The 25,764-nt window shown below is 53.6% G+C and overlaps 1 protein-coding gene across 1 annotated transcript in view; it reads right to left on the reverse strand.

The window, feature by feature from the left end:
• Nucleotides 1–21,766, reverse strand: part of MFSD4A (major facilitator superfamily domain containing 4A) — a 28,775-nt gene extending 7,009 nt beyond the window's left edge. Inside the window, exons 1-8 of the mRNA XM_059996013.1 lie at nucleotides 21,522–21,766; nucleotides 13,222–13,420; nucleotides 12,306–12,557; nucleotides 9,116–9,278; nucleotides 8,555–8,670; nucleotides 7,311–7,484; nucleotides 4,205–4,352; nucleotides 737–807 (exon numbers count right to left, since the gene is read on the reverse strand). Coding sequence (XP_059851996.1) covers nucleotides 737–807; nucleotides 4,205–4,352; nucleotides 7,311–7,484; nucleotides 8,555–8,670; nucleotides 9,116–9,278; nucleotides 12,306–12,557; nucleotides 13,222–13,420; nucleotides 21,522–21,751 — 1,353 coding nt within the window. The 5' untranslated portion in view covers nucleotides 21,752–21,766. The remainder of the gene's footprint in view (nucleotides 1–736; nucleotides 808–4,204; nucleotides 4,353–7,310; nucleotides 7,485–8,554; nucleotides 8,671–9,115; nucleotides 9,279–12,305; nucleotides 12,558–13,221; nucleotides 13,421–21,521) is intronic.
• Nucleotides 21,767–25,764: the final 3,998 nt, after the last annotated feature.

Consider the following 25,764-nt stretch of genomic DNA (forward strand, 5'->3'; position numbering starts at 1 on the left):
GCAGAGGGTAGTGTAAGATGTAGCTCTTCCTCCTGTCCAGCAGGACAAAAGGGAAGGAGAATTGAGTAGTGATTAGAGGGATTTTGGAGACTGAAAGACATAAGTATGGACGTCATCTCTGTTGGTTATTACAGGTGTGACTGAAGGCAAGTTGCTTAATCTCTGAGTTTCAGTATCCTCCTTTGTAAAAGGAAGCATAACAATATCTTCATTACTGTCTTCCATAAAAAGTAGGTGGATTTTTTTTTTCCTGATGAACAAATGAAACGTGGGTATGTTTGAAGAGAACTGGGTGAGTTGGGCCCTTGATCAGGGCAGGAGTCAGGCAGGAAAGCTGGGCCCTTTGTAGGGTGGCCAGAGGCGAGGAGAGGTGGGGCAGGGAGTGGTGGATTGAGAGGGATGGAAAGGAACTCTGCCTGCAGCCCAAACCCATCCCAGGCTCTGAGAGCTAAACATTCCCACGGGGCCCTCTGGCCCTGCTCCCAGACGTGGCCTGTGTTTGCTTTGGACAATCCCTAGCATCCCTTTACATCTCCAGGTCCCACATTTGGAGGCTCAGCTTCCAAGGGTGGCTCGGAAACGGAAACAGGTGACGGAGAGAGTGGGGCTCCCGCTTGCTGTGTGGGAGGCTCAGGGAAGGGACAGCCTAGGTTCAGACGGGGGCTGGCCACATCTTCTCACCTGCCTGGAGGGGCGCTCCCTGATTACTCCCCCCACCCCGAGTTTCCCCACATACCGAGCCAACCAGCATCTGGAGGGCCATCTCACCAACGCCTGCCCCTGTTACCAGCACTGTGGTCGCACAGCCTAACCAAAAGAGAAGGATCTGGCTTAGTAACAGCAAGTTAAGGAGACAGAAGTCAGCTGGCATAATCCAGGTTGTTTCCGGGAAGCCTCTGGAAAGCGGTACAGCTGCCTAAGAGGACTACTTTGGATCCCTGAGATCTCTCAGACTTTAGCTCTGAACTTTGCTTAGGTCCCGCTTGTCATTATATCCCTTCCTTGTTCTGAAACCTTCAATTGCTCACGATTGTCTCCAGCGTAAACTCCAAGTTGCTTAGCCTGGCATTCAGGGCCCTTCCCAATCGGAATGCCAATTACCTTTCCAGAAAGATTTCCTGACCTCCTCTGCCAGGCAGGCTAGTGTCCTCACTGCCCTGGCATCGTGCTGACCAGCCACACCTCTGGTCAATCCGGCAACATGGCACAGACCTTCGGAGCCCGAGCTTCAGAGTCAGACTTGGGTTCCAAGCCCGCTACATCACCTACTAGCATGGGACCTTAGGCAAGTCCTTCCCATTCTCTAGGCCCTGGTTTCCTTCGGTAAAATGGGCATGACAACACCTCTTTCGCAGGGTTGCTGTGTGGATAACTCTGACGCAAGACACACGTGAGCGCTCAGCAGAGCGCTGGCCAGTTCTCCGCTTAAACCCTTCAGCGCTGCCATCAGGATCAGGTCCAAATGCTTTAATGTGGTTTGCAGGGCCCTTTATAATCTGCCCCCGTTGAGAGCTCAGACTGTCACAGTATCTGCTCACAATCTACCCTCCAGTCAGGAGAAACTCTCTTCCGTTTCCTGACCCTGCACACACTCTCACCGCCAGCTTCTCATACATGCCTTCACCCCCTCCTGAACATTCCCCCTCTTCCTCTTTGTCTGGAAAACTCCTGTTCATCTTTTAAGTTGAGCTTTCCATCATAATCTTCTCCCCCCAGCCCCCATCCTTGAACCTGGATTAGCTCCTCCTCTGTGCTCCCTCAGCCCCCTGCACTCTACTCTCACGTGCCTCACCCACCTCCCACCTGTTTACCAGGCAGCCTCCCTCTACAGGCTGGAAGCCCACGAGAGAGGATGTGCCTTGAATTTTAGTTCAGTGGCATATACCACTGCTTAATATTAGCACAGTGGCCAACGTACGGTAGACATTTAGTGTCGTTTGAATCAGAGATCGCCATTGTCTCCTCTGTCCTTCAAGTTCCTCACTTACATTTATACCTGTCTCTGTGCCTTTGCTCTCACCCTGTTCACTGCCCCCCACCCCATCCTTCCCCAGAATGCCTTTCCTTTTTCCTCTGACTTTCCAAACCCTGGGGCAGTTCATGTTCCCTCCCCTCCATGAAGCTATCTCTAGATTCAACACTGGTCAGCAGTACCCACTGTCTATTCCACTCATACGTTCAAAAACCTTTCAGTACCTACTGTGCATCAGGTACTGTGCTAAACACTGAGGGTACTCAGATGAATAATAAGAGTTAACGTATATACTGAGCACCTGTGAGCCAGTTACGCTGCTAAGTCAAGAGCTTTACATTTCCTCTAGTGCACAAAACCATCCTCACAGGAAGGTATTTGCATCCCAATTTTGCACATAAGAAAACTGAGGCTCAGAAAGGGGAAGGAAATTGACCTGCACAAGGTCACAAAGCCAGAAGGTGTGGAGACAGGACTGACCTTCAGATCTGCTGATGACCTCAAAGCCCATGCTCTTGCCCTTGTCCCTTGCTGGTGCATTCAGGGAGCGTGTTGTCAAGGAGAGGACGCAGATAACATAGGTAGAAAAGCCTTGAGGTGGGACAAACACGAGAGGCAGGTACAAAGGAGCAGGGCACACCTTCCCAGTGGGGTCAGAGAAGCTTCCCAGAGGGGGTGGAAGGGGAGGGACTTGAACAGGCAGATGAGAAGGTGGGACAGAAGAGAGAGGGCATTCCAGGCAAGAGGGTTCGCTTTGTGCCAAAGTGTGGAGATACAGAATGGGTTTTGTGCTATCAGGGAATAGCAAGTAATTCAACATGGCTAGAATGCGGGCTCTCAGGGGAAGCAGGGAGGGAGAAGGCTGGAGAAAGGAAAAGCGCTCCACAGAAGATGTGAAGGCTGTGAGCAGCTCTGTGTTTCCAAGAAATCCCTCTGGAGCCGTGTGGAGGACGGCCCAGTAAGTGTTCCTCACCCTGGCTACACGTTACCATCACTCAGCAGCTCTGGACCAGTTACATCAGACTTCGTGGAGATGAAGCCCAGGCACTGGGCTTTGTTACAAAGGCTCCAGGTGATTTTAATGTGGAACCAGCAGTGAGAACCACTGATGGAGGCAAATCTGAAGGCCAGGAGACAAGCCAAGACCTGCCAAGGCAGGGATGGGAGTGATTAGAAATTACGAAAAGCTGGGCACCCTTAACTAATCCAAACAGGTTAAGTGGTTGAACTAAGGCCGGGATGGTGAGAAAAGAAGAGGACGGATTTGAGTGATCATTTGCAGCAGAACCAACCAACATAACATTCTTCTTCTTATTAAACTCTAACATTTGTGAATCACTTCAACCTCTGTGGGATATACTATGTGACAGGTGATACCAACATTACTTCATTACTTCCTTTACTCGTTTGAAGTTTGGGGATTATCCTTTGATTTCAAGGACCCAGGTCTCAGGATCAACTCAGCAGATGAGCGGGATATAGCTCTCATTGCTCTGACCCTGCCTGGCGCCCCCCGCAACCCCCTACACCAACGGCCCCCACTTCTGCTCTAGAGAAATCACTCATCTTTAGTGCTGGTTTTCCAACACTCTAGGGCACCTCTGATTACTTCTGAGGGTAACGTTAAATGCTCAAAACAATTATTTTTAATTAACTTATTTTAAAAAAAGATCTTTGCTATACGCCCTTGGGAGGCTACGGAAAGGGAAGGAGACTAGTTGAGGGAATCAGAGGTTTCCGACATCAGGCACAACCCTCAATCAGGTGTGGAGTCATTGTTCTACTCCTCTGTTTCGAACAAAACCCACAACAACAACAAAACACAGAGGTCCTTTACTGCTAAGTTATAAAACCCCTTTCCTATGCTATAATTTTTCCTGTGCAACTCTGCTTTTCTTTGAACTTGTTATTTCCAGCACATGGGTGTTACACAAGATGCCAGCTGTGGGTCTGTAGACACCGCTACCGGGAAAAAGAAAATGGGAAAGAGATGCTTACTGTTTCTCTGTGGTCTGAAATCACATGATCCGGTATAACGTTGAATGGGGCGGGGGGGGGCACGTGGGCCAGAACAAGCCTGTTGCCCCCAGAGTCAGGAGGGGAGCCTTCACTTCTGTGAGGAGGTGGGGCAGGGACCTTGTAGCTGGAAGACCCCAGGAAGAGGGGCTTGCGGGGAGGAAGCAGCGCCCGGCCCGAGGGAGTGCCTCTTCGCTCTTGGGCGCGCCGGCTCACCTTTGTACTGCAGGATGTCCTCAGTGTAGGCCAGCATGCTGGGAAAGGTGCTGCTGAGGAACAGGCCCAGACTGGCTGTTCCCACGAACAGGAAGACGACATTGTAGGAGAAAACAAGAAGCACCAGGAACGTCACCACCACGCCGACCTGTCATGGCGGAGACGAAGGCGATGAGAAATTAGGGAAAAGCTGGCTGGTCATGGAGAAAGGAAAACCAGCAGTCCGTCTGCAGACTTGAAAAGTTCCTCTCCAGCCGCAGGGGCAGCGCTGTGTGACCCGTGCGCTCCCCTGTGGAATATGTGGGAACTGCACCTTCCCCAGTTGGTGTCGGCCAAGGAAACCCTGAGAATAGGAGAAAGGGGGGAGGGGAGCCCAGCCAGACATCTCGCAAACAGCCTACCGCGCATGCCTTAGAAACGCTTAGCTCCTACTCCGCTCCGACCTTACAAACAAAGGTTTGAAGCGTCGCCCGGAAAATCTCTAGACTTGGGAAGTTTTAAAAACACCTAACTCTTTTATGTTAGCCTGCATGACAGAAGACTGAGGATGCCAAGGGCGAATTAGCAACTCTGCCAACCAACTCTGCTCCCACTCGGCGTGGCCCCCTCCTCAGTCGGTGGCGCAGACTGGCTGTCAGCCTGCTTCTCACCTCCCTACCAGACCCTCATCCTCACCTCTGCACCGGGACACACACGTTCCCTCTCCCCTGCCCATCTTCTTCCCTAGCCAACTGTAAGCTCCTTAAAGGCAGAGACCTCATCCTATAGAACTCAGCACCCCAGCCGTTCCCCGCAGGGCCCCCCCACCCACGTGTGTACTCATTAACCAGTAAGTGGTTGTTGAGATCCAGGAGAACATCAAGAGCAGAGTGACCCTTAATTTTAAAATGAGCGGAATCTGGGAAGAAGTTGCAGTGAATTCGAGACATGGCAGCTGCAGCATCTGGGAGCTTGCTCAGGGCTGTTCAGCTGTGGTCCCAACAGGCTGCCCACGAAAAGTACCTGAAAAGCTTTAAAACAATTCAGGCACCCAGGTTCCCCTCCACACTTCCCCCTGCTCCCCGAATCAGAATCTCTGGGGTAGGGGCCCAGGAATCTGTATATTCCAAAAGCACCTCCAGTGGGTCTCATGTATGTGGGAATCACTTGCTCTAGGATAATGTTTTCCCAAACTTGCTTGATGACACGAACCCCCTAGAGTGTTTGTTGAATATAGAGATTGCTAGCCCCCTCCCCTGGACATTCTGATTCACCAAGTCTGAGCTGGACCCAGAAATCTGATTTTCCTTTTTAGAAACCAGCACCCCGGGTGAGTTTATCATCAGTGCCTAACTCATGTGGAGGCTTCAGACTTCCTTTTCTCACCAACCCAGAGTCATGCCCACTGTCTTCTCTCTAAGCAGCTGGCCTCGTGTGCTAGAGAGTCTGGCCACCAGCAGCCCCTGTACCCTCACTCTTCTCCACCTCACGGACCTCAGGAGTCTTTCTGCCTGCATCACGTCACCATCACCCCAGCTCCACAGAACAGGGGCCCTCTTCTTACTAAGCTTAGCCCTTCCTTCGCCTCTGTCCTTCGACCCCGTCCCCTCTCCCCTGGCCTTCTTCATTCACTTACTCTCTGACGTGCTAACCTCACAGGCCTCCGCCTTACAGGCTTCCTGCCTTTCTCCTCTGCCTACAAACACGCTCATACCACCTGACTCCTGTCAAGCAAGACTCCCTTCACAGACGTATTTGCAATTCTCACACCTCCACTTCCTTCTTACCCTCAACCTCTTTTTTTTTTTTTTTTTGGCTTCCCCTGTGCGGCTTGTGGGATCCTAGTTCCCAGGCCACCAGGGATCGAACCCACCAGGGATCAAACCCGTGCCCCCTGCAGTAGAACCACTGCACTGCCAGGGGATTCCCACCCTCAACCTCCTGAGTTTGGCTTCTACCCGCTCCCCCCACCTCCCATCTACACTGAACAGAAATTTCTTTCTTGAAAGTCATCAACGAGCACAAGGCCAAATCCAAGGGCCTTTCTTGGGGCTCATGATCTTTGACCTCTGTGGCCTCTACATAGTTCCCAACCTTCTCTCCACTAGAAACTCAATTCAAGGAAGTACTTTCCGACAGTGGATTGGACTTCCTGGAAAGGTGGCGAGTTTCCAGTCACTCGGGGGTGTTTAGACAGACTGTGGACCCTTTGGAAGGGATATTACAGAGGTGATTCAATCCCTGGTCGGAGGTTGGGCTAGGCAACCTTACAGGAATCTGTAATCTGGACCTCTTTGTCATAGATGGTGGCATGGACACACATGAGGGTAAAAGTCTTAACCCACTTCTCAGGCCCAGACCTCCTGCCTCCGGAGAAGACCAGTTCCTTGAAGGCCATCCTATATGCCAGTCTGGCTACTTAAGAATCATCTGGGAGGGCTTCCCTGGTGGTGCAGTGGTTGAGAGTCTGCCTGCCGATGCAGGGGACACGGGTTCGTGACCCGATCCGGGAAGATCCCACATGCCGCGGAGCGGCTGGGCCCGTGAGCCATGGCCGCTGAGCCTGCACGTCCGGAGCCTGTGCTCCGCAACGGGAGAGGCCACAGCAGTGAGAGGCCCACGTACCACCAAAAAAAAAAAAAAAAAAAAAGAATCATCTGGGAGAGCTGCAAGATGTAAATTCCCAGGCCCCAGCCCAGAGATGGTGATTCTGAAGGCCAAGGGATCCCTGCCCTCCACTGGCCATAGGGCTCTGACCAGCTGGGCACCAAGGTGAACAAGGGAGGATCAAGGCCAGCACCTGCTTCTCTCTACTCCTTGCAGGCTGTCAGCTGGGATCTGCTCCAGACACAGCACTGATCGTCTCCTACAGCCCCTTTCTTCCATGGGTGCAAAATCAGAGGCCCACAGAGAGCAAAGGACTTTTCCAAGATCGCACGAATAGGCTCCACCCCTTGGATTTCCATCCCTTCCCCACCAGCATCTCTCTCCTCTCCTCTCCTCCCTCTACTTCTACATTTCTCACCTGCTGTCAGAGTCCAGTTCCGAACAAATGTCCTGGGGCAGTGCTGGGGCCAGGAGTGAATGGTTCTTCTGGGTCTCCAAAAAGTGAAAGGAGGCCACTTACCACATTGACGAAAACCATGGTAGCTGGCTTCACTCTTGAGGAGATGGGAATGGAGATGAGCCGACCCAGAGTGATGAAGCCCCAGAAGAGGCTGGGGAGGTAACCGGCCACCTTGTGTCCCACAGACAGCGGTTTCTCTACTGCATAGCTGTACACAAAGGCGGAGTATGCCCCCTGTGGGGAGACAGGTCCTGCTGAGCACACCTGCAGCATACCCCCGCAGAGGAGGCCTAGCTGGGGCAGGTGTGGTGTGGGCCGGCAGGGACTGGTCCTGCTGCCAGAGGCTTAGGGGTGGGCTTGGAGCCGAGACCACGCGGCACACACAGGCCTGAGCTGAGAGTGGAACCTGGGCACCACAGCTTACGGACGGTGCCTGCAGGAGCTAGGGGATCCAGGAAGGTGTCTCTGGGTCCCCACGGGAGTCCCGAAGGGTCTGGTCATGCAGGCTCTGCTCCCCCCTTCAACCAGAGCAGAGTTCCACTACATGCCTTATTTATGAGGATTCCACAGAAGGTTTTTTGTTGAAGGAAGGGTGCTACAGCTGAAAAAAAGGTGTGTCTAGGCATCTCATTTTACAGATGAGAGGGCAGAGGGAAGTGAATTGCCCAAGGTCACACTGAGAGTTGGAAGTCAACCAGTACCGTCACGAGTACTTTCCACCAGGTCATCTAGGTTTTTAGGGCCTTTTCTTTGGAGAGTCCCTCATATGGCAACCAGTTAATCAATCAGCCATTCAAAACTGTCCTAATCCTTAGAGATTCCTGGAGAAAGGCACTGAACAGAGTAACAGAGGTCACGAGTGGACCGAATAGCTGGGCCCAGATCCCACCTGTAGTTTGTTTACCACGTGGCTTGAGAAGCCCAGGCTTCGAATGTATTCCAGGAAGCAGAGTGCCCTAGAGTTTATATGGCATGACCTCTACCTGGGGAAAGAGGGCACTGCCCCTTTAAAAAATGTGGGGAGCCTACACTCAGTAACAAACCAGAGGCCCCTATCCACAGAGTTCATGAAAATAAAAACAACTGAATGAGACAGGAGACCACAGTTCCAAGGGGCTGTATTCAATTCTGGAGAGACTCTCCCCTGGGACTTGTGCTTGGTTTAAATTTTGGGGCCCACTGTAGTACAGGTGAGGTCTCTAGGAAACCTTGACGTTCCTCCTTTCTCTTACCATCCCCAGACTTGAGGCTCAGGGGGCGCAAGGGGGTGCCCAATAAGGGACACCGTCTGAGGGCAGGCTCACCGTCAAGCCGTCGGTCATGAACAGGACCAGGGCGGCTGTGATGTGGATGGCGAAGAAAGAAGAAGGGACTCCTTTGAAGTTCTTCCTCTGGCAGCAGCGGAACAGGTCCTCGTGCCCTGGATGACATACGAGAAGAGCAGGGACAGGTCTCAGCTCCTGCTCCCTTCCTCTGCGCACCCAGGGACGGTGGCCGGCGGTCAGGAGAGCCCTGGCAGAGGGGAGACCACTTACTGCCTCCCACCTTCTCCAGCTTCCAACTGTCTATTAGGAACAGCCCCTGTCCATCTCACAGAGCTGTTGGAAGCAAGGCTCAGAGAGGTCAGGTAACTCGCCCAGGGTCACACAGGAGGGGTTAGGTAGAATGCAGGCTGGAGCCAGAAGTCTGCCTTCCTCATCCTCTTGGCCAGTTTGTTCCATCTCCTGCCTCCCGAGACCAGCAGTGCCAAGGGTTCTTCCCCAACCATTCTCACCTGTGATCTACATTCTCCCTCTGGGTGGGAGGGCTTACCAGGGAAGCCTCGGTATGGGGCCATGAGCCTGAGAGTTCATTAGAGCCCCCACCTGGGTGAAACTTAGGGGGCAGCGAGGAAGTGTCTTCCTTCTCAGGAGGCTGCGTCTCCAGGGTGAGCTCATCTGCAGACAGGAGTAGGGGCCTCCTCTGAGGGCAGCAGGTCAGCAGCCGCTCTTTGGACAGCAGATACAGCACAGCCATGGGCACCGGGAGCTGGGGGTGGGCAGAGGGTCAGGAGAGCCCTGTTCCCGTGAGGGTCCCCATTTCCCGTGCCTGGCCTGCTGCATACACCTCCACGTGGCTGTGTGGCGAATGTCTGCACAGTCCTGGGAGAAGACAGCTCTTTTCCCAGGGTGCCCACCTGGGAAATGCAGCCAGGTGCAATTACACCTGGGCAGGCTTGGTGTAATTGCTGCCCGACTTTAACCACAGTCATTTCCCTGAAAAGACAGGTACTTGTCACATGCAAAGCTTGGACTCACACCGGGCCTCTGCTGGCACAGGAGGTGCTAAACTCCTTTCTAACACCCTTGTCCTGAGCAGGGCTGGAGCAGGGCCCCTCACACTCATTCATGCTGGTAGAGCGTGTGATGCTTTACAAAGAAGTTTGGCTTTTGTTCATCACAGTTCTGTAAAACGTGCTGGGGGAAAATCATTAACCCCATTTTCCAGGTGGGGCAACTGAGGCTTAAAGTTATTACTTAGTCAAAACTGTTACAACTGGAAGAGACGGTCACACAGCTGACTTGAGGCAGCGCTAGACTGGCGCCCGGGCAACCTGATTCTGACCAGTGCCATCTCCATGTCAGGGGCTGTTCTGGGTGATGTTATACCTTAGGAAGGTACAGAGGCTATCCTCAGGGAAAACAGAGACAGGGACTCCTTTGGATTGAAAAATGCATGCTGTGAGCAACTCACGTGCAGAGCCCAGTGTCATGTTCACTGATATTTATGTTAAGCCGCTTCAGTTTTATGAACTCCCCAGAGTAATGGGAAATGTCTCCTGTTCCTGAGGTTGCCCGGAGAAGCCTTCACCACCTCCCTCAGGTGCCTTGCCTGTGTCTAACCACCTCGCTGCCAGGGAGCTCTTCATCAACTCTAACCTCTGCCCTTCCTGCTGCAACTTCATCCCAGCTCCTTTTGCTTCAGAAGGAGGGGAAGCCCAGGGAACTGTGGAAGTGTCCCAGGGGCTAATGGGCTCCTCTGGGCTCGCAGGCGAAGCTGGCCTGGTAGACGGACATCAGGGGGCTGCCAGCCCCTGCCTAGTGCTGCCCTGGGGAAGCCTCCCCATCGCCCGGAGGAAGGCTGGCTCGCATAGACATTTTCCCAAGTCACCTGAATGCCACCCCTGTGCTGACACCTCCCTGTGGGCACCTTGGGAGCCTCCCTCCACTTATAAATAAGTCAGACACACCCCAGCAGCATTAGAGCCATAAATCTGGTCTGAATGGACAGGACAGCCCCTGCTCTCAGGAGTCCTGGGTCTGATGAGGGAGGTGAAGCCCTCCCTCCAGTCTGATGGGAGAAACAGGAAACCCACATGAAGAGGCCTGTGGTAGCAGAATGCCTGGGGGAAGGCCAAGGGGAAACAGCTGTAAAAGAGGTGTGCTCACGCAGGTTGGGCTCTCCAGGGAGGTGGGTGGCAGGAAGGACTTCACAGAGGATGGGCTGACGTTGCTGGCAGGAACACACCGGATCTTTATAAGAAGCCCATTCGGGGAAGGTGGGCTCTACCTTAAAAGTCAGAGAATGCCAGGTGGGCTGGCCTGTGTGAATGTGTTTGCCCACGTGCATGCACAGCCCATTCTCTTCTGGGGTGGGCTGTTTATCTTCAGACACAAACCAATGGAAAAAGTCAGGAAATCCTGCAGCAAACAAAGTGCCTCCACTCTGCACCCCATGGGGCAAGAGAAGGCAGACCTCACGCTTAAGCTGCCTGGACCTTCCGGCTTCCTGGTCCCAGAGTCTCAGCCTTGACATTGTACGGACAGTGCTCTTTGCCTTCGTAGGTCCCCTGTGGAGGGCACAGGCCCAAAGCCGCATTGTTTCCAAAACAATGATGGGTATGGGCAGAAAGGAAAAGGAGCAGAGGGAGAGGGGTATGTCTTTCAGAGCCCCCAGTGAAGAATCTCGTACAGGGAAAGTTACAAAAGAGAAGGGAACATGAGCAGTGACTATAGGGCAGCTGTTAGGGGCTTGTGCTGGGGGTCAGGGTTCCAGCCTGGCCAAGCCTCTTACTAGCCCCTCATCAGACCCTTGAGCCAGTGATGGTGGGACACCCCTGCCCTGCTGTTTAAGTGGGACTGGGTGCCCTCCACGGCCTCTTTCGATGCTACGTGTAGAGCATCACTCTGAGGCCCAGCCTGCCTGCCTCAGGAGGGCTAGGTAACAAGTCTGCCTAGAGCGAAGACAGACTCCAAGTTGGGGTGACAAGCCATGTGACACCTCCATCCCGTAGCCAGGTGGATGGCCACCTGCAATACGCCTCACCCCAGTGCGCACCCCTGGTGTTCACGACCATTCTTCCCAAGCTGGGGAGGAGCTGGCGGGCAGCGTGTCCCACCTCTCCCTCTGGCCCCAGCCTGGGCTAACCTGGGCCGCAGGGCAGCAGAGGAGGTTTCCAGCCAGAGACCAGAGTCAGTCCTGACTTAGCAGGGGAGGATGAGAGCTGGGGTGCAGAGGGCCTTGGTATCTGACCCAGACACAGTGACGTGGTCTCCCTGTCCTGCTCCCACCAGGGCAGCCTTGGCAGGCAGGGTCCCTTGGAGGTCATCTTGTCTATCCTTCAGCCTCCACGGGGGCCCACCTCACAGCAGGCACAGGAGAATCCCACCAGTGACTGAGGACCCTGGAGAAGAGCCTGGTATGTCCTGCAGCGCTCTGTCCCAGGGTCTACATCATCTGGCCTTGGAGGAAAAGAGCTGGTTCCCCAGGGAACCTCTGATGACTTGGAAGTTGACCCTGGTCTCATTGCACTAAACCTGCTCACTGTTTCATCTCCCTTGAGAATCGCAATCCCAGGATGTCACAACTGAAGGACCTTAGAGGTGATCTCCTGCAACCCCCTGTGTTCAGATGAATCCCCGGGGGTCAGTCCTCCCCTCTTCTTGCCTTCCTGAAGGCATATCTCAGCCCTAGTACGTTTCTCAGAAACAGAAGAATCTGTACTGGGAGCTGGTATGGACTGGTATGGGTGACTGTCCACTAGTCCCCACCCAGTCCTGCCCCAGTGGCACTCACATTGATCAGGGCCATGATCCAGAAGGCGTAGGACACGCGGGCCCCTGCCCCGTCCTGTGGGGTCAGCGTCTGGTTGGACCAAGGCTGGGCCCCAGTATGGTGGTGGGCCAGGACCCTGGAGGCATGGAGCAGGTGGCTGCCGGAGGTGGCGTTGGCTGTTCTATTGGTAGGCAAGCAGTTGGCCTCAGACAGAAAGGGGTCAGCGATAAGGGGGCTCAGCAGTGCACCAAAGCCCACAAAGAAATGGAGAACCTGGGAAGGGAAGAGAATCGGGGTGGGTGGAGGCATGGCTCAGGCTTTGCCTGCCCCCCACCTTGTGTCCCATCTGGGGAGCCCCTGTCTGGGAGCAGTAGGGTGGGAGGCAAGAGAGGTGAGGAGTGAAGCTCCTGTCACCACCTTCCTGCCTGGGATAACTTGGTGACAGTGGCCAAGCGCTCCCTCTCTCTTCTTTCCCAAAGCTTAACCACCAGCTGGGGGCTGTTCCCAAGTTACCATCCACCAGTTAACACCCCAAAGGGAAGGGGGCTTAATAAAGGGAAGGGCTGGACTGGAATCCTGGGTAACTGGGAGAAGGAAGGAAGAAGAAACACAGGGAGAGGAGGAGATGAGAGAAAACACCAAGTCCTTCCATCACGCCCTTTCCAACTTACAAAGAACCTTTTCTCATTAGCACTTAGATTCCTCTGACCACCTGCAGGCCAGGATCATCACTCCATTTTAGAGATGAAGAGACCTCAGTCCAGAGATAACGGCCCAGTATGGTCCAGCTGGAAGCGGTCACACTGAACTCGACCCTGCTACTCTCTCTGGGTCACCGTCCTGGTCTCGGGGAGGAGATGCCTGGCCCGAGGGAGAGGGCTGAGGGAGCTCCCCTGTGCCCTGCTCGCCCCCAGCCCCACGCCTGCTGGGGGCTCACCTGGAGGAAGACCGCCGAGTCCTTCTGGTAGATCCTCACCAGCTGCATGTTGGCCACGGTGTCGATGCAGCCCATGGCCAGGCCCGCCAGCGCCATGACCGAGGCCAGCACCTTCACGTCTCGGCAGAAGGGGATGGCGGCGAACACCAGGGAGATGGCCAGAGAAGAGGTGAAGAGGGCCCATAACGACTGGGCCAGGCTGCAGTAGCGGAGGGTGTGGTCAGTGGAGGGGGGCCGGAGCCCTTCGAAGGAAGACCCCCCCCACCCCATCCTCCACTCACTGGGTGGCCCCCGGGGAAGACGAGACGCTTCCCCCCGCCTCTGGTCCAAGGGCAAAGGGAGCTGTGGCAGAAGCTCTGTCACTTGTTAGCTACGGGTCGTGGGCAAGATGTCTTGAGTCTGCCCAGATAACGATCCCTACCACACGGGGTGCCTGTGAGAACTGTGTTAATGGACACTTCACAAAGCGTAACTGCTAATTTTGGACTCAGAAGTGAATTTGTATCATTTACTTAAACTTTAGATTGTTTGCTTATAAACAATTATATGCAAAGCTATATCCATCTCTCTCATGGAAGGTGTGAGGGGAATGGCTTTGAGCGCCTCCAGGGAGCCGTGCCACATGCGTGAGCCTGGAGGGGGGCTGGGGAGAGCTGCTGAGCCGGGCTGCACTGCCCTCCCCACACAGGAACGGAACACGCCAAGGCCCTCTGCAGGCACCAGGCCTGAGCTGCCCGAACCGAAGCCCACAGCCGAGGTATTTGGGGTAACTGGTGACCCCTCTATGGGCAGAGCTGTTGGACTCTGTGCCTGGCAAGTGTCCAGAAGGGAGGCCCCACTGAGAGGTGTCTGAGTGGTGACCTTCCCCAGAGGAGCCCACAGCAGCAGGCTGAGGGAGTGAATGGATGAGTGAACACATGGGTGGAGGCCTAAGGCTCTGTCCGGTCTCTCGGGTCCACTCCGCCCAGTAAGCAGACTCTCGGAGAAAGGAAGGAAGCCTCGTATTTTCCGGGGCCAGTCTGAAAGGCTAACGTGGGGGGAAGGAGAGTGGGCAGCAGGCAGCTTCTGGAAGGGAGAGGTTGTAGAGGAAAGTGTCTCAGATTATGAGAAGGTAGACAGCCCCAGGTGCCTCCGTCTGGCTGCCGGACCTGGAGCTGTGGAGGTGGGAGTGTTGGTATTTCTGTGACAAGAAGACCTGAGTTTCCAGCTCACCGAGGAAAAGGGAGAGGCCCCAAGAGACCCCCCAGTCTGTCTTTTCCCAGAGGTTCTTGCCTCTGACCCTGTTGGCTCTCAGCTTTTCATCTCGCCCCATCTTTGATGAAATCCTTTATGAGAAGGGCTCTGCTGGTAGCAGCAGTTCTTTATTTTCTCATTTTCTTGTTTCCAGGCTGATCTGCTGATTGGAGATTACCAATCATGACCCCTGTCTGTTCCCAGCTCAGAGCTGTGTGTGAGGGGGCAGGGGAGACTCACTTCACCCCGGCCACTGGAAGGAGAACAAGAGGCTCGTGTTGTGGAGAGGGCTGTTCAGGTCCCTCCCAGCACCCCCTTCCCGCTCCCCAAGCGTCCCTGCTCTGCCGGCCTCCAGCACCGACAGCCTGGACTGCTCACCGAGCTTCATGGCGCTTCTGCTTCCTGCTACCTGGTGGCCTGTCTCATTGGTGCTGGCACAGAGGTGATGCCCACACCTCTGCAGGCTGATACAATCGACAGGCCTCTCAGAATAGCTCTCTCTTTCCCCTTCCTTTCCCTGCACAAGATCGACTAGGCAGCCTCCTGGGTGGCCTGACTTCAGGGATAGCAAGAGGGTCCCCATCTCCCTCAAGTGTTCCCCCCACTGAGCTGCTACATGGGCCTGACACTGCCACAACCTCACTCACCACTTGGCGGTAAAGCACCGACACCCCAGGTACAAAAATGCTCTCTTGAAGAATTAATACATTATCATTATTGCCCTGAAAAACCTGGATGACAGTGGTTAACCAGTCCTGTAGCACAGTCCTGAGGGCACGGGACCTGGGGTCAGTGAACTGAGATAGGCAAGAGCTGTGGGAAGGTGTGGGAAAAGAAAGGAGAACTAACATTACAGGGTACACGAAAACAACGAACACTTGTTTACAGGGTCCAAGACATTTGGTGTACGTGACAACGCTGTGAGGTAGACCTTGCAATTGTGCCTCGTGTGACCCACGAGTAAACTGAGGCTGAGAAGGGCTAAGAAAGTAGCAGACAGATCCTTGACCCAAACCCAGGGCTTCTGACTTGCTGTTCCCTATGCCATGCTGCTTTCCCATGGAGGAGTGTGCACGTGCGTGTGTGTGTAAAAAGGCTGATGCTGGGCCACGGACCCAGCCAAGCTGGAGAGGGGAGCAGCCAGGGAGCACGAGGCCAGATTCTTCAGAGCCTTGGTCTTAGGAAGCAATGGCAAACAGCTGTAGCCACTAGAACATGAGCCCCCCCAGTGGATCAGGAAGAGATCAGGAAGCCGGTCCAGACAGGGAAGAGAGCGAGTAATGCTGAGTGGGGACCCAGTTTCTGACTCCCAATCCAGGAAAAGGCCAGCGCGGTGTCGTGGAACGTCCCTCCCCTGGCCCTGGGTTCTGACGTTAATTCAGGCCAATGAGAGGAAGGGCCCCACTCCCCCAAGACAGTCTAGGGAACCCTTCCTTGGGAAGCCTGAGAAACGTCCAGGTTACTTTTTTTTTTTTTCATCTTTATTGGAGTATAATTGCTTTACAATGGTGTGTTAGTTATTATTAACGGCTCCACACGGAAGGTGCAAACGGGCAAGGGAGAGCAGGGAGCCAGGTGCCTGCCCCACCAGCAGGCTGTGTGACCTTGAGCACACTGCGGACCTGTCAGCCCCGGTGCTCTGCCTTACCCAGAGGGCACACGTGATCACCTTGTCCTGCCATGGGTGCCTGCTCTGGCCTTCCTGGTTCTGTGATAATAGGAGGGGCTGCTAGGCTCCAAAGCAGGGGAAGGGCTTGAGCAAAACAGTAAGATGTCAGCCAGCTGTCCAGCCCTCTGCTGCCCAGGGGTGGGGAATAATGCTGCTGAGGGCCAGCCCCGTGCCACCGGGGTGAGCGACCCCAGGGCAGCACTCACATGCTCCTCACATTTTTACCTCAAGGGATTCCCCCTGTCCACTCTGGATAATCTCCTTCCCTGAAGGACCAGGGAAAGGGACAGAATGCAGAACCAGGAGGGGTCAGAGGCATCCCCAGCTCCCCTCCACCCCAAAAGGGTCCGGCAGTCTCCCAAGAGAGGAGCGGGGCCCGGGACAGGAACCAGGGGACAGGACACCCCCTGGGAGTGAGGGCAGGCTGGAGACTGCAGCGCAAGCCAGGGCGAGAGGGAAGGGGTGACAGACTGAGGGAGGGGCAGGCGGAAAGGTCCCCCTCTAACTGGGTCCCCCCACACTGACACCCCAGCTTGTTTGACACCCTTTGTTAAGGCTGGGGGGACCCAGAAGGAGGAGCAAGGAAGCCTGTCTTTGGGGGGATCCCTGTTAGACTCAGATCAGGGGAGCACCCTTGCATGACGACGTTCCCTGGCTCAATGGGTGCTGGACCCACAGGGAGTGCTCCTTACACACTGGTTAAACTTGCAGTTCCAGTGTCTGCCTGGAACACCTCTCCCCACGTTCTTTGCTTGCATGGCTCTCTCCTGTCATTCAGGTGTCAGCTCAGAGAGGCCTTCCCTGACCACTGAGCTAAAGTAACCCCCAACTCTGTAACTCTCTATCCTTACCCCGCCTTATTTCCTTCATTTCACTAAAATGATCCTTCAGAATGTAGGCTCCATTAGAGTAGGGACCTGTGTCATATTCACCCCCAAAACAGGGTCTGGCTCAAGAGATGATTGTTAAATGAGTGAATTAAAGGGTGGGATGAGTTTTGAGATTTTTTTAATTAAAAAAAGTGAAATAGAATTTATATACCATAAAATTAATCTATTCAAAGTGTACAACTCAATGGGTTTTTTTTAGTGTATTCAGAGTTATGAACCCATCACCACAATCTAAATTTAGAGCATTTACATCACCCCCAAAAGAAATCCTTTCCCCATTAGCAGTCACTCCCCATTCCTCTCTGCACCCTACCCTCAGCCCTAGGAAACTACTCATCTACTTTCTACCTCTATAGATTTTCCTACTCTGACCTTTCACATAAATGACACCATAACAGTATGTGGTCTTTTGTGAATGGCTTCTTTCACTTAGCATAACATTGTCAAGGTTTACCCATGTTATAGCATGAGTCAGTACTTCATTCGTTTTTATGGCTGAATAATATTCCATTGTGTGGAGAGACCACATTTTGTTTGTCCATCCATCCGTTGATGAACATTTGGTTTGTTTCCACTTTTTGGCTATTATGAATAATGCTGCTATGAACATTTATGTATAAGGTTTTTTTGTTTGTTTTTGTGGTACGCGGGCCTCTCCCGTCGTGGAGCACAGGCTCCGGACGCGCAGGCTCAGCGGCCATGGCTCACAGGTCCAGCCGCTCCGCGGCATGTGGGATCTTCCCGGACCGGGGCACGATCCCGTGTCCCCTGCATCAGCAGGCGGACTCTCAACCACTGCGCCACCAGGGAAGCCCCTGTATAAGTTTTTGTGTGGACATGTTTTCGGTTCTTTGAGGAATATACCTAGGAGTGAAATTGCTGGGTCAGATGCTACCTCCCATGAAGAGATGGATTTTTAAGCAAGAACCATGTCTGGTGTTAGACCCCTGGGAGACCTTCAGCCCACGTTTGCTACATGCTGAAAGGTGGACAAGCTGCTGGAGGGAGAGGCAGACGCTTTCTAGACGGGAGACTAACCCGGGTCTGGCTCAGAGAAGGGAACTGGCTTTTGTATTGTGATCCCAGAACCACAGGGGGCCAGCATCCTGGGGAAGTAGGTCAGATAGTGGCCTGGGGAACACTGCATGGAGATTGGGTTTCATGCAGTGGGCAGGAGAGAGTCAGAGGTGGGCATTGGGAAGGCAGGGCTGCAGGAAATTGAGAAAAAAAGAAAGGTAGAGAAAGACACAGTTAATATAGCAAAGAGAATAACTCAAGTCTTCCTTTAAGAGCATGTGTGCAGAGGAGAGGCCCAGGTGAGGCTGGGAAAAGGCTGGGGAAACTCTGAAAGCCATTTATCTGCCCTGATGCCTTTGAGATAAAGGGGTCTCCCAACCTGCCCAGGGTGGTTAAACAGGTCCCCATGAAACCAGGAACAAAACCCTAACCTTTTGTCTAAATACCCCTCCTCTTTCCTATCTGACAAACCACATATCTATACACCCTGCCAACCAGGTGGCTTTGGGTTTGTCTCTTCTCTGAAAGGCTTCCTGCTCTCGATAAGCAAAGTTTTTCTAAGGAAGGTCTAGTCCACGTTTTTCTGGCCCTAATTGCACCCTGCTCCCTCTTGGCCTGCATGTGGTGGCCTCCTTCAAGATCTCTGTCAATGTCAGAAGAGAGAGAGGGAGCTGGTCCCATCCTGAGTGGAGGGCTCCTGCCCTCCTCTGCACCCACTCTAACATCAAGGCTCTCTACACCCAGTCCCTCTAATGCGTGTCCCTTTGGAGGCATCCAGAAACTCTGCTCAGCCCTGGAACTCAGTCTGGGCCAAGGAGTAGGCAGGACTTGAGCAGGAACCCTAGAGAAAGAATGCTCCCCTGACTCTCCTCTGCCTGGTGTGTGTCATCCTGCAATTCTCCCCACTCCCGCGCAACAGCTGGCCCTCCCGTCCCTATTTGTTAAACCAACCCTCCTCCCGCAGTACCAGACTAGCTGCACCAGCAGTAATCACGGAAGCTGAAAGCACTAGCAGTGGTATTAGCATTTTAACTTGTGAAGCCCCGAGGAATCAAGCTTTAGAGGCTGGTTTCAGGGCTGGTGGAGGTTCTGTTTGCTTTGGGGGATGGAGGATTGCGATAAGCTGTCCAGCCCTAGCTGGGTGACGACTCCTGTCCACACACAGGCCACCCCCGTGATGTCCCTCTATTTCCACTGAAGGCTACTTTGCTCTTAACCAAGGGAAGAGGTTCTTTAAGACATTTTGTCTTTCGGTGGGAGGACTGAGGTTCAGAATTGAAACCTGAACCACTGATGGGACTACTCCCCCTACTCCACCCTACCCCCACCCCTCAGATCCCAGCCGGAAGCCCCAGAGGCCCATAGTTTCCTTCCCAGGAGTGTCAGCTCAGGAATACTCAGCCCATGAGTACACACAGGGATACTCGTGCCATGCCTTTGCCTGGTGAGTATGGGTTATAACTTGTACACTTCAGAGCTGAAGCTGACTACTATGAAAAAGCAAGAGGGATTTCCAAAGTATCTTGTTCTAGACACAAATGTGCGGGTTCATATCCTCACTAGCTTAATAGCTGTGTGACCTGGGGCAAGTTTCTCAACCTCCTTGTGCTTCAGCTTCCCTATGCACAAAATGGAGACAATAGCACTACTCTGCAGGGTTGCTGTGAAGGTTAAATGAATTGATACAAGTGAGGTACTAAGTAAGAGCAGTGCCTGGCATCGCCTAAACACTCAATAAAGCTAGTTATTATTGCTACCGTGATCATTCTTTTCTGTGAGCCAGTTTCCTGAGGCAAGACCCTTTCCACTGCCTGTTCAGAGCCCCTCGTTGAGTAAGGAGCCCTGAGGGAGGCACAAAGCAAGTAAGGAAGAGCTGGTCCAGCTTGTTGTGTATCTCTGCTGTTTTCACAAAGCCTGATGTGCCAACCTGCCATTTAGAATGATCCTCATTCCCTTTCCTGTTCTTTGCACTACACAGGCTCCTAAAAAGTTCCAGGTAAGGGAGCTTTTGTAAGTCAAAATACTTGAAAACAAAACCAGAAAAATACCCTGACTGATTTCTAATTAAACCTCTAGGCAGAATTAGAAAGGATCTGGAGCTTTTTCTTAAGATTTTCGGAGTCCCCTATGCATGCAATCCTGTACAAAACCCACAGAAACACTATCGTACACAAGGAGACTTGCTTCTCAAGAGGACACTTGGGTTTCCACGAGGATTTTGGTAGTGGGGATAATCACTCCCTAACTGATGCTTTGTCAGTTGGGTGGCTTAATGTGGGGTCTATATGTATAGACACCTACGCTCCTCTCCATCAGCTCCAGAAGTGAGGTGGAGGGGGAAACCCACCTCACAGATACCTCTAGCAGTGAGCCAAAGGGCAGAGCCCTTGGTGCAGAATGGCTCCCTAGAGGCTTCAACTGTGGTTTTGTTCCCAGGCGTCTGCTCGCTTGAGTCCATGCAGTCCAGGAAACCACCCAGCCAGAAGCCAGGACTAGGGAAACCTCCAGCAGCCTCTGACTTGCAAGTCATCTAGCCCCTGCTTTGGGTCTGCTCTCCCAGTTGCACTAGGAGAGTGAATCCTACTGCCTTTCCAAAGGGCTCTGTGGAGGTGGCCCTGTCGAATTTGAGCCGGGAGACTGAGGCTCTGCAACGGTATCCAAAGGGGCATCTCTGGGGGCCATGCCAGGCAGAGGCCAGGGAGGAGTAACATGGGGTGGGGGAAAGCGGAGGGGGATCCTGGCACCAGAGCTGGAGTGTCACCTCACTAAGCTATGGGTGAGTCACCCTGTGCCTCCCCTACGTGAACCCAAGTGCTAAGGTCCTGTTTGTCTCAGAGGCAGAAGGGGGCCACCTCCAGGGGCCCATGCAGGAACCCTGGCTCCCTCAGGAGCAGGACCACACAGGACCCACCTGCCCCGTGGCCGCCCAGGGGAAGGGACCCCCTGTGTCAGCTGATTTGGAGCTGAGGATCTGAGTGGAGCACACCCCAGGGCACTCTGTCCAGCCGCAGCCAGCTCTGGCACTGGGCACGGCCCCTGAGGTGACACTCCCTCTCCTGCCACCTCACTTCCAATTCCGTCGCCCACCCCCGGCAGCAGGGGCTGCAGACAAACCTCAGGTCTGCCGTGCAAGAGGGCGACCCTCCCACCTCTGCAAGCTGCCTCACCCCTCTCCCTCGGGGTGTGGGCGGGAGAAGAGGGGTGAGAGCTGAGTCTATGCCCTCACAGGGGCGAGCGAAGGCGAATAAACAATCCAGAAGTCACCTTCAGTCTCTAGAGAGAGTTTTGCGGGGAGAGCTGGGGTGGGGGAGGGAGGCAGCCCTCCAGCTAAGGCTGCGCATGGCTAGCGTAGCGGGGAGGGGTGGTCGCTGCCTTCCAGAAGGCAGGGACAACCGGCGGCCCGAGCCCCGCGGGGGCAGAGACGAGCGTGGTGGGAAGGGTCGGAAGGGTCGGGGGGCTGCGGCCCTCGGGCGCGCGGACCGGGCACTCACGTCCTCTTGAAGACGCCCCCGAGGGCGCTGCCCAGCAGGAGGCAGAGCTGCTGCGAGAAGAAGACCCAGGAGATCTGGGGCAGCGAGCTGTGCGTCTGGCAGCGCAGGTCCAGCAGCGTGGGCCCCAGGAAGGCGATGCACAGGCCGAAGCTGAAGAAGACGCTCCAGTAGGTAAGCGTGGGCTGCAGGTTGCGGCGGAGCAGCCCTGACACGCGGACGTCGCAGCCCATGGTCCCGGCTGGCGGCTGCCGGTCAGGGCGCGCGCGGTGCCGAGTGCGGCTTCGCCCGCGGGAGAGCCAGCAGGGCTGGGGAGGCCAGGGCCGGGGGAGGGGCGGGAGGGGCGGGGAGGGGCCGCCCGGCGAGGGGCCCCGCCCTCGGGCCCAGGGAGCACCGGGGGCGCCTGGGCCGCCCGTGGGCACCGCGTCCGGGCCAGCGCCTTCCTCGTGCGGTGCCAGGCGCCGGCCTCCCCTCCTTCCTGAACTCACGTTTCCACCCTCCCCCGGCCTCGGGAGACCAACCGGGAGCCGCTCTTCACCGCCACCCCCGCTCCCACCCAGCTCCGCGTCTCTCCAGCCTTTTTATCCAGCCCCCTAGGGTTGGAGGGCCTGGACGCCCATTTTAGAGCTGGGCAAACTGAGAGCCTGAGACGTCCTGTAAGTACACCGAGAGGCTTGGGAGCAGGATCTTCCAGCGCTTCTCCTTCGGGGCAGCTGCAAACCCTCCCCAGACACCGATCTGGCCTGTGGTTTGGCGGTAAAGGAAACACCGAGCCCTCCCCCCTTAAACCTAGGGGCTTCACTGATGGACTTTAGGTCTGACAGCATCCCATCTTACCCTGGAATAGAAGGCAAAATTTCATACATACGTTTTTTTCTTGGTAGAGTATTCATGGCTTTCACCAGAAAGGTAATCACTCTCAGCTCCACAGAAGGGCCTGAGAGCCGGTCTTCACCTGCCGCATCACATTGGCGCCCTGTACAGGTGCGGGATGGAGGAAGATGTAGACGTTCTTCCAGACTCCATCTCTCTCCCTTCTTCCTAGTTGGGGGAGGGGTGAGGAGAGGGCGGGAAGAGCAGGGCAGTGACTTGAAGGAATTCTGAAATAACCCTCTAGGAAAAGAAAAAAAAAAAAGAGTTCTGAAGAAAATTGCTTTTTTTTGTTTGTTTGTTTTTTTGTTGCTGGAAAAAGCTGGATGGAGGGTGGAGTGGGAGGGTGTTATATTCCAGACTGGGAGTCCTTCCAGGATCCTGCAGCTGACACAGGCTGTTACTCCCCCCAAATGGCCACGGGGCTGTTGGGTCCCGTGTAGTCCTGCTCATGAGGCTGCCAGACACCTTTCCTGTGCTGACACCTGGAAGCAGAGCAGAAAGGTCCTTCAGGGTCACTCTGCCCAAGTGTCCTAGTAGTAGCAGGAGCCATGACATCATGACCACTTGCCCACCAAGGGGACCAGGGCTGAAAGGGCTGAGGAGATAGGTAGGTGGGTGTCCCCATGACAGCTTGGCATGTGGTGGGGCAACCAGCTTCTCTTGCAGGTACCCTCCCCCCTCACAGTGGCACCCTAGCATCTGCTCCATTCCCCTAGGTTGTGAACACCAGGGAGGAGAGCCCCAGTGTCCCTCTGGCTCAGTTGGTCTATAGGTGACAACAGTTACTTATTCAGTGGTGATAATGATGGGCCTGCACAGTACTTGCAATTAAGTAAAAAGTTATCCTCTGGGGGGAAAAAGCAAAACTAAGTAATAACTGCAAATGTTTGAGTCCTCTCTGCCACTCAAAGAATTCCAGAACCATAGAAGCTTCAGAGTTGGAAGGAGCCGTCTCCAGTTCAGTCCCGTATCCCCACCCCATCATTGCTGATAAATGCTTGTCAGTATTGTTCTTGACTGACACCTCTTACTGATGGAGACCTTACTTATCATTTCCTGGGGGGCTGCCTCCAATGTGGTTCAGCTCTGGTTGTAGGAAAGGTTTTATGTGGAACTGAAATGCTTCTCCCTGTGGCTCCCCACTGCCACCCACAGGACAAGACTATTGCTTTGTGCGTGTTAGCCCTTCACACACATAGTGATCTCACCCACCACCACTCCACCCCTGCCACACTTGGCTTTTCCAGCCCAAATTCCTGAAATTCTTTCATAATTTTCTTGGATGGTGCTTCCCAGTTACATCACCCTACTGGTTCAGATCCTCGGGCCCCAGTGGCAGTGACTCAGGTCAGTGAGGAAGCCTACCATGTCTGGAATGCTAAAAGCATTCTATAACTTGATCTGGGTGGTGGTTACACAGCTGTAAACATGTAAATATTCATTGGGCTGTATGCTTATGATTTGTGCCTTTCACTGTATGTGAGTTATACTTCAATAAAATAGTAAAAAGTAAAAATAAGTAAACAAAAACAAAGTGAGACACCCCCCTGTGAATGCAGCACCCAGTCACCTTATAGTGAAAGGCCTTCCCTTCTTCCCTCCCTCCCTCCCTTCCTTCCTTCCTCCCTCCCTTCCTTCCTCTCTCCCTTCCTCCCTCCCTCCCTCCCTCCCTTCCTTCCTTCCTTCCTTCCTTCCTTCCTTTGGTGGTGTGGGGCCCTTGATCGGAGAAAAACAGATAAGGAAACAAGCAGTAAGGTACATTTTGTAATAGGCATGCTTTGAGAGCCTGGAGGGGGGGTGGGCAGTGTCTAATTATGCCTGGGAAGGCTTCATGGAAGAGGTGATTACTGAATCAGGAAAGGCAAGTATGTGAAAAGGTTTTGCTTATGTGCTCTTTCTTCTCTGTCTCTATCTCCTCTGTTTTCCAGAATCACATTGTCCACCTCCTCCAGGAAGCTTTCTCAGCAAAATTCTATCCAGCCCCCAAATTCCAGCAAGCCCCCTCCACTCCTTTCACCCTCCAGTCTTCATAGTGTCAGCTATTACATTTAACCAAGTGTTAGCTTCCTGTTCCTGCCACCCTGCCTCTCCTGCAGCCAATTAAACTGTGGGTTCTTCCTTAAGAAAGGGCTGGGACTATATTTACCTATATTTCTAACTCCCTTCCTTTACCCTGTGCCTCACAGAACACCTTGCAGATAGCAAGTCCTGGATAAGTAGCTGGGAACTGAATTATTTATATAACACCTTTGCAATTATTTTTGATTTTCATTTACATACCATATCTCCCAGTAATAACAAGTTTCCCAAGGGCAGGGTCTATCCTATATTGCCTTTGTGCTGTGTATTCAAACGTCTAGCCCTAGCTGGGCACCCTTTGGTCATTCTTAAATTTGAAAGAAATTGGGTAGTCCCTTAGCCATTCTCTGATTTACCTCCTTCTAAATTGGAAGGAAATTACCCTTCCCTCTCACAAGCTCTGGAAAGCAGTTTGAGACCCCAAAATATGGAAGACTGAATAGACTGGCAGAAAGAATCTGAAGGAGTGAAGTGTTCTCAAGCTCTTTCCTGAAATCTGTTCTTTTGCTTCAAGCATCATCTCCTCCAGGAAGCTTTCCCTGACCTTCCTAGAGTCCCTCCTTGCGGCTCCCAACGTAAATCATTGCTAATTACCTGTTTACTGCTGCTTTTTCAAGGCAGGGGCCATGGCGTTTGTTCTTCACTGGGTGTGGGGATTGACTCCTTGGTGAGAGATGTTTGCACTACACTGACTCCTGCTAACACCTGGAAGTTTACAAGCAATAAATCAACTGCATGTCTTGGACTATGGATAGGTGATCGACATCCTGGAAATACTCAAGGAGAAAGCAAACAAGATAATGTAACACAAAGTGAAATAAGAACCAGGTACCCTCACCATGATTCTTCTACATGCAACACGGCTGCCCGGATTCCTGAGTGTAGAAATGCACATGCTGTGCATTTTGTTTTTGTTACTGTTTCTGTTAGTATTGAAAACCTTAAATGTTAGGAAAATGTACAAAAAGAAAAGGTCTGATTATAGGAGCCTAGAGGGGAGTCACTTGGACTTGGGCCTGATTTCATGCTTGGCAGGATCCTCTAAGTGACCATGGACCTGCCCTCGTCCCCAGGGCCCTCTGATTTCTGCTTCCCAGACTCTCAGGAGGCCAGGCAGGAGCAGTAGAGTGAAGTCTGCAGTTCAAGATCATTAAGCATATCCTGCAGTTCCTCTGGCCTCTCTAGGGCATGAGGCTGCCCCTCCCCTACTTCCGGATTTTGTGTTCTCCACATCATTGCCTGGCTGGCCAGACTTGGAGAGTGAATTGGCAGGCTCTGTCTGGGGGTGGCATGG

Source organism: Delphinus delphis, chromosome 1 (genome assembly GCF_949987515.2).
Source record: "Delphinus delphis chromosome 1, mDelDel1.2, whole genome shotgun sequence".
NCBI classification, from domain to species: domain Eukaryota; kingdom Metazoa; phylum Chordata; class Mammalia; order Artiodactyla; family Delphinidae; genus Delphinus; species Delphinus delphis.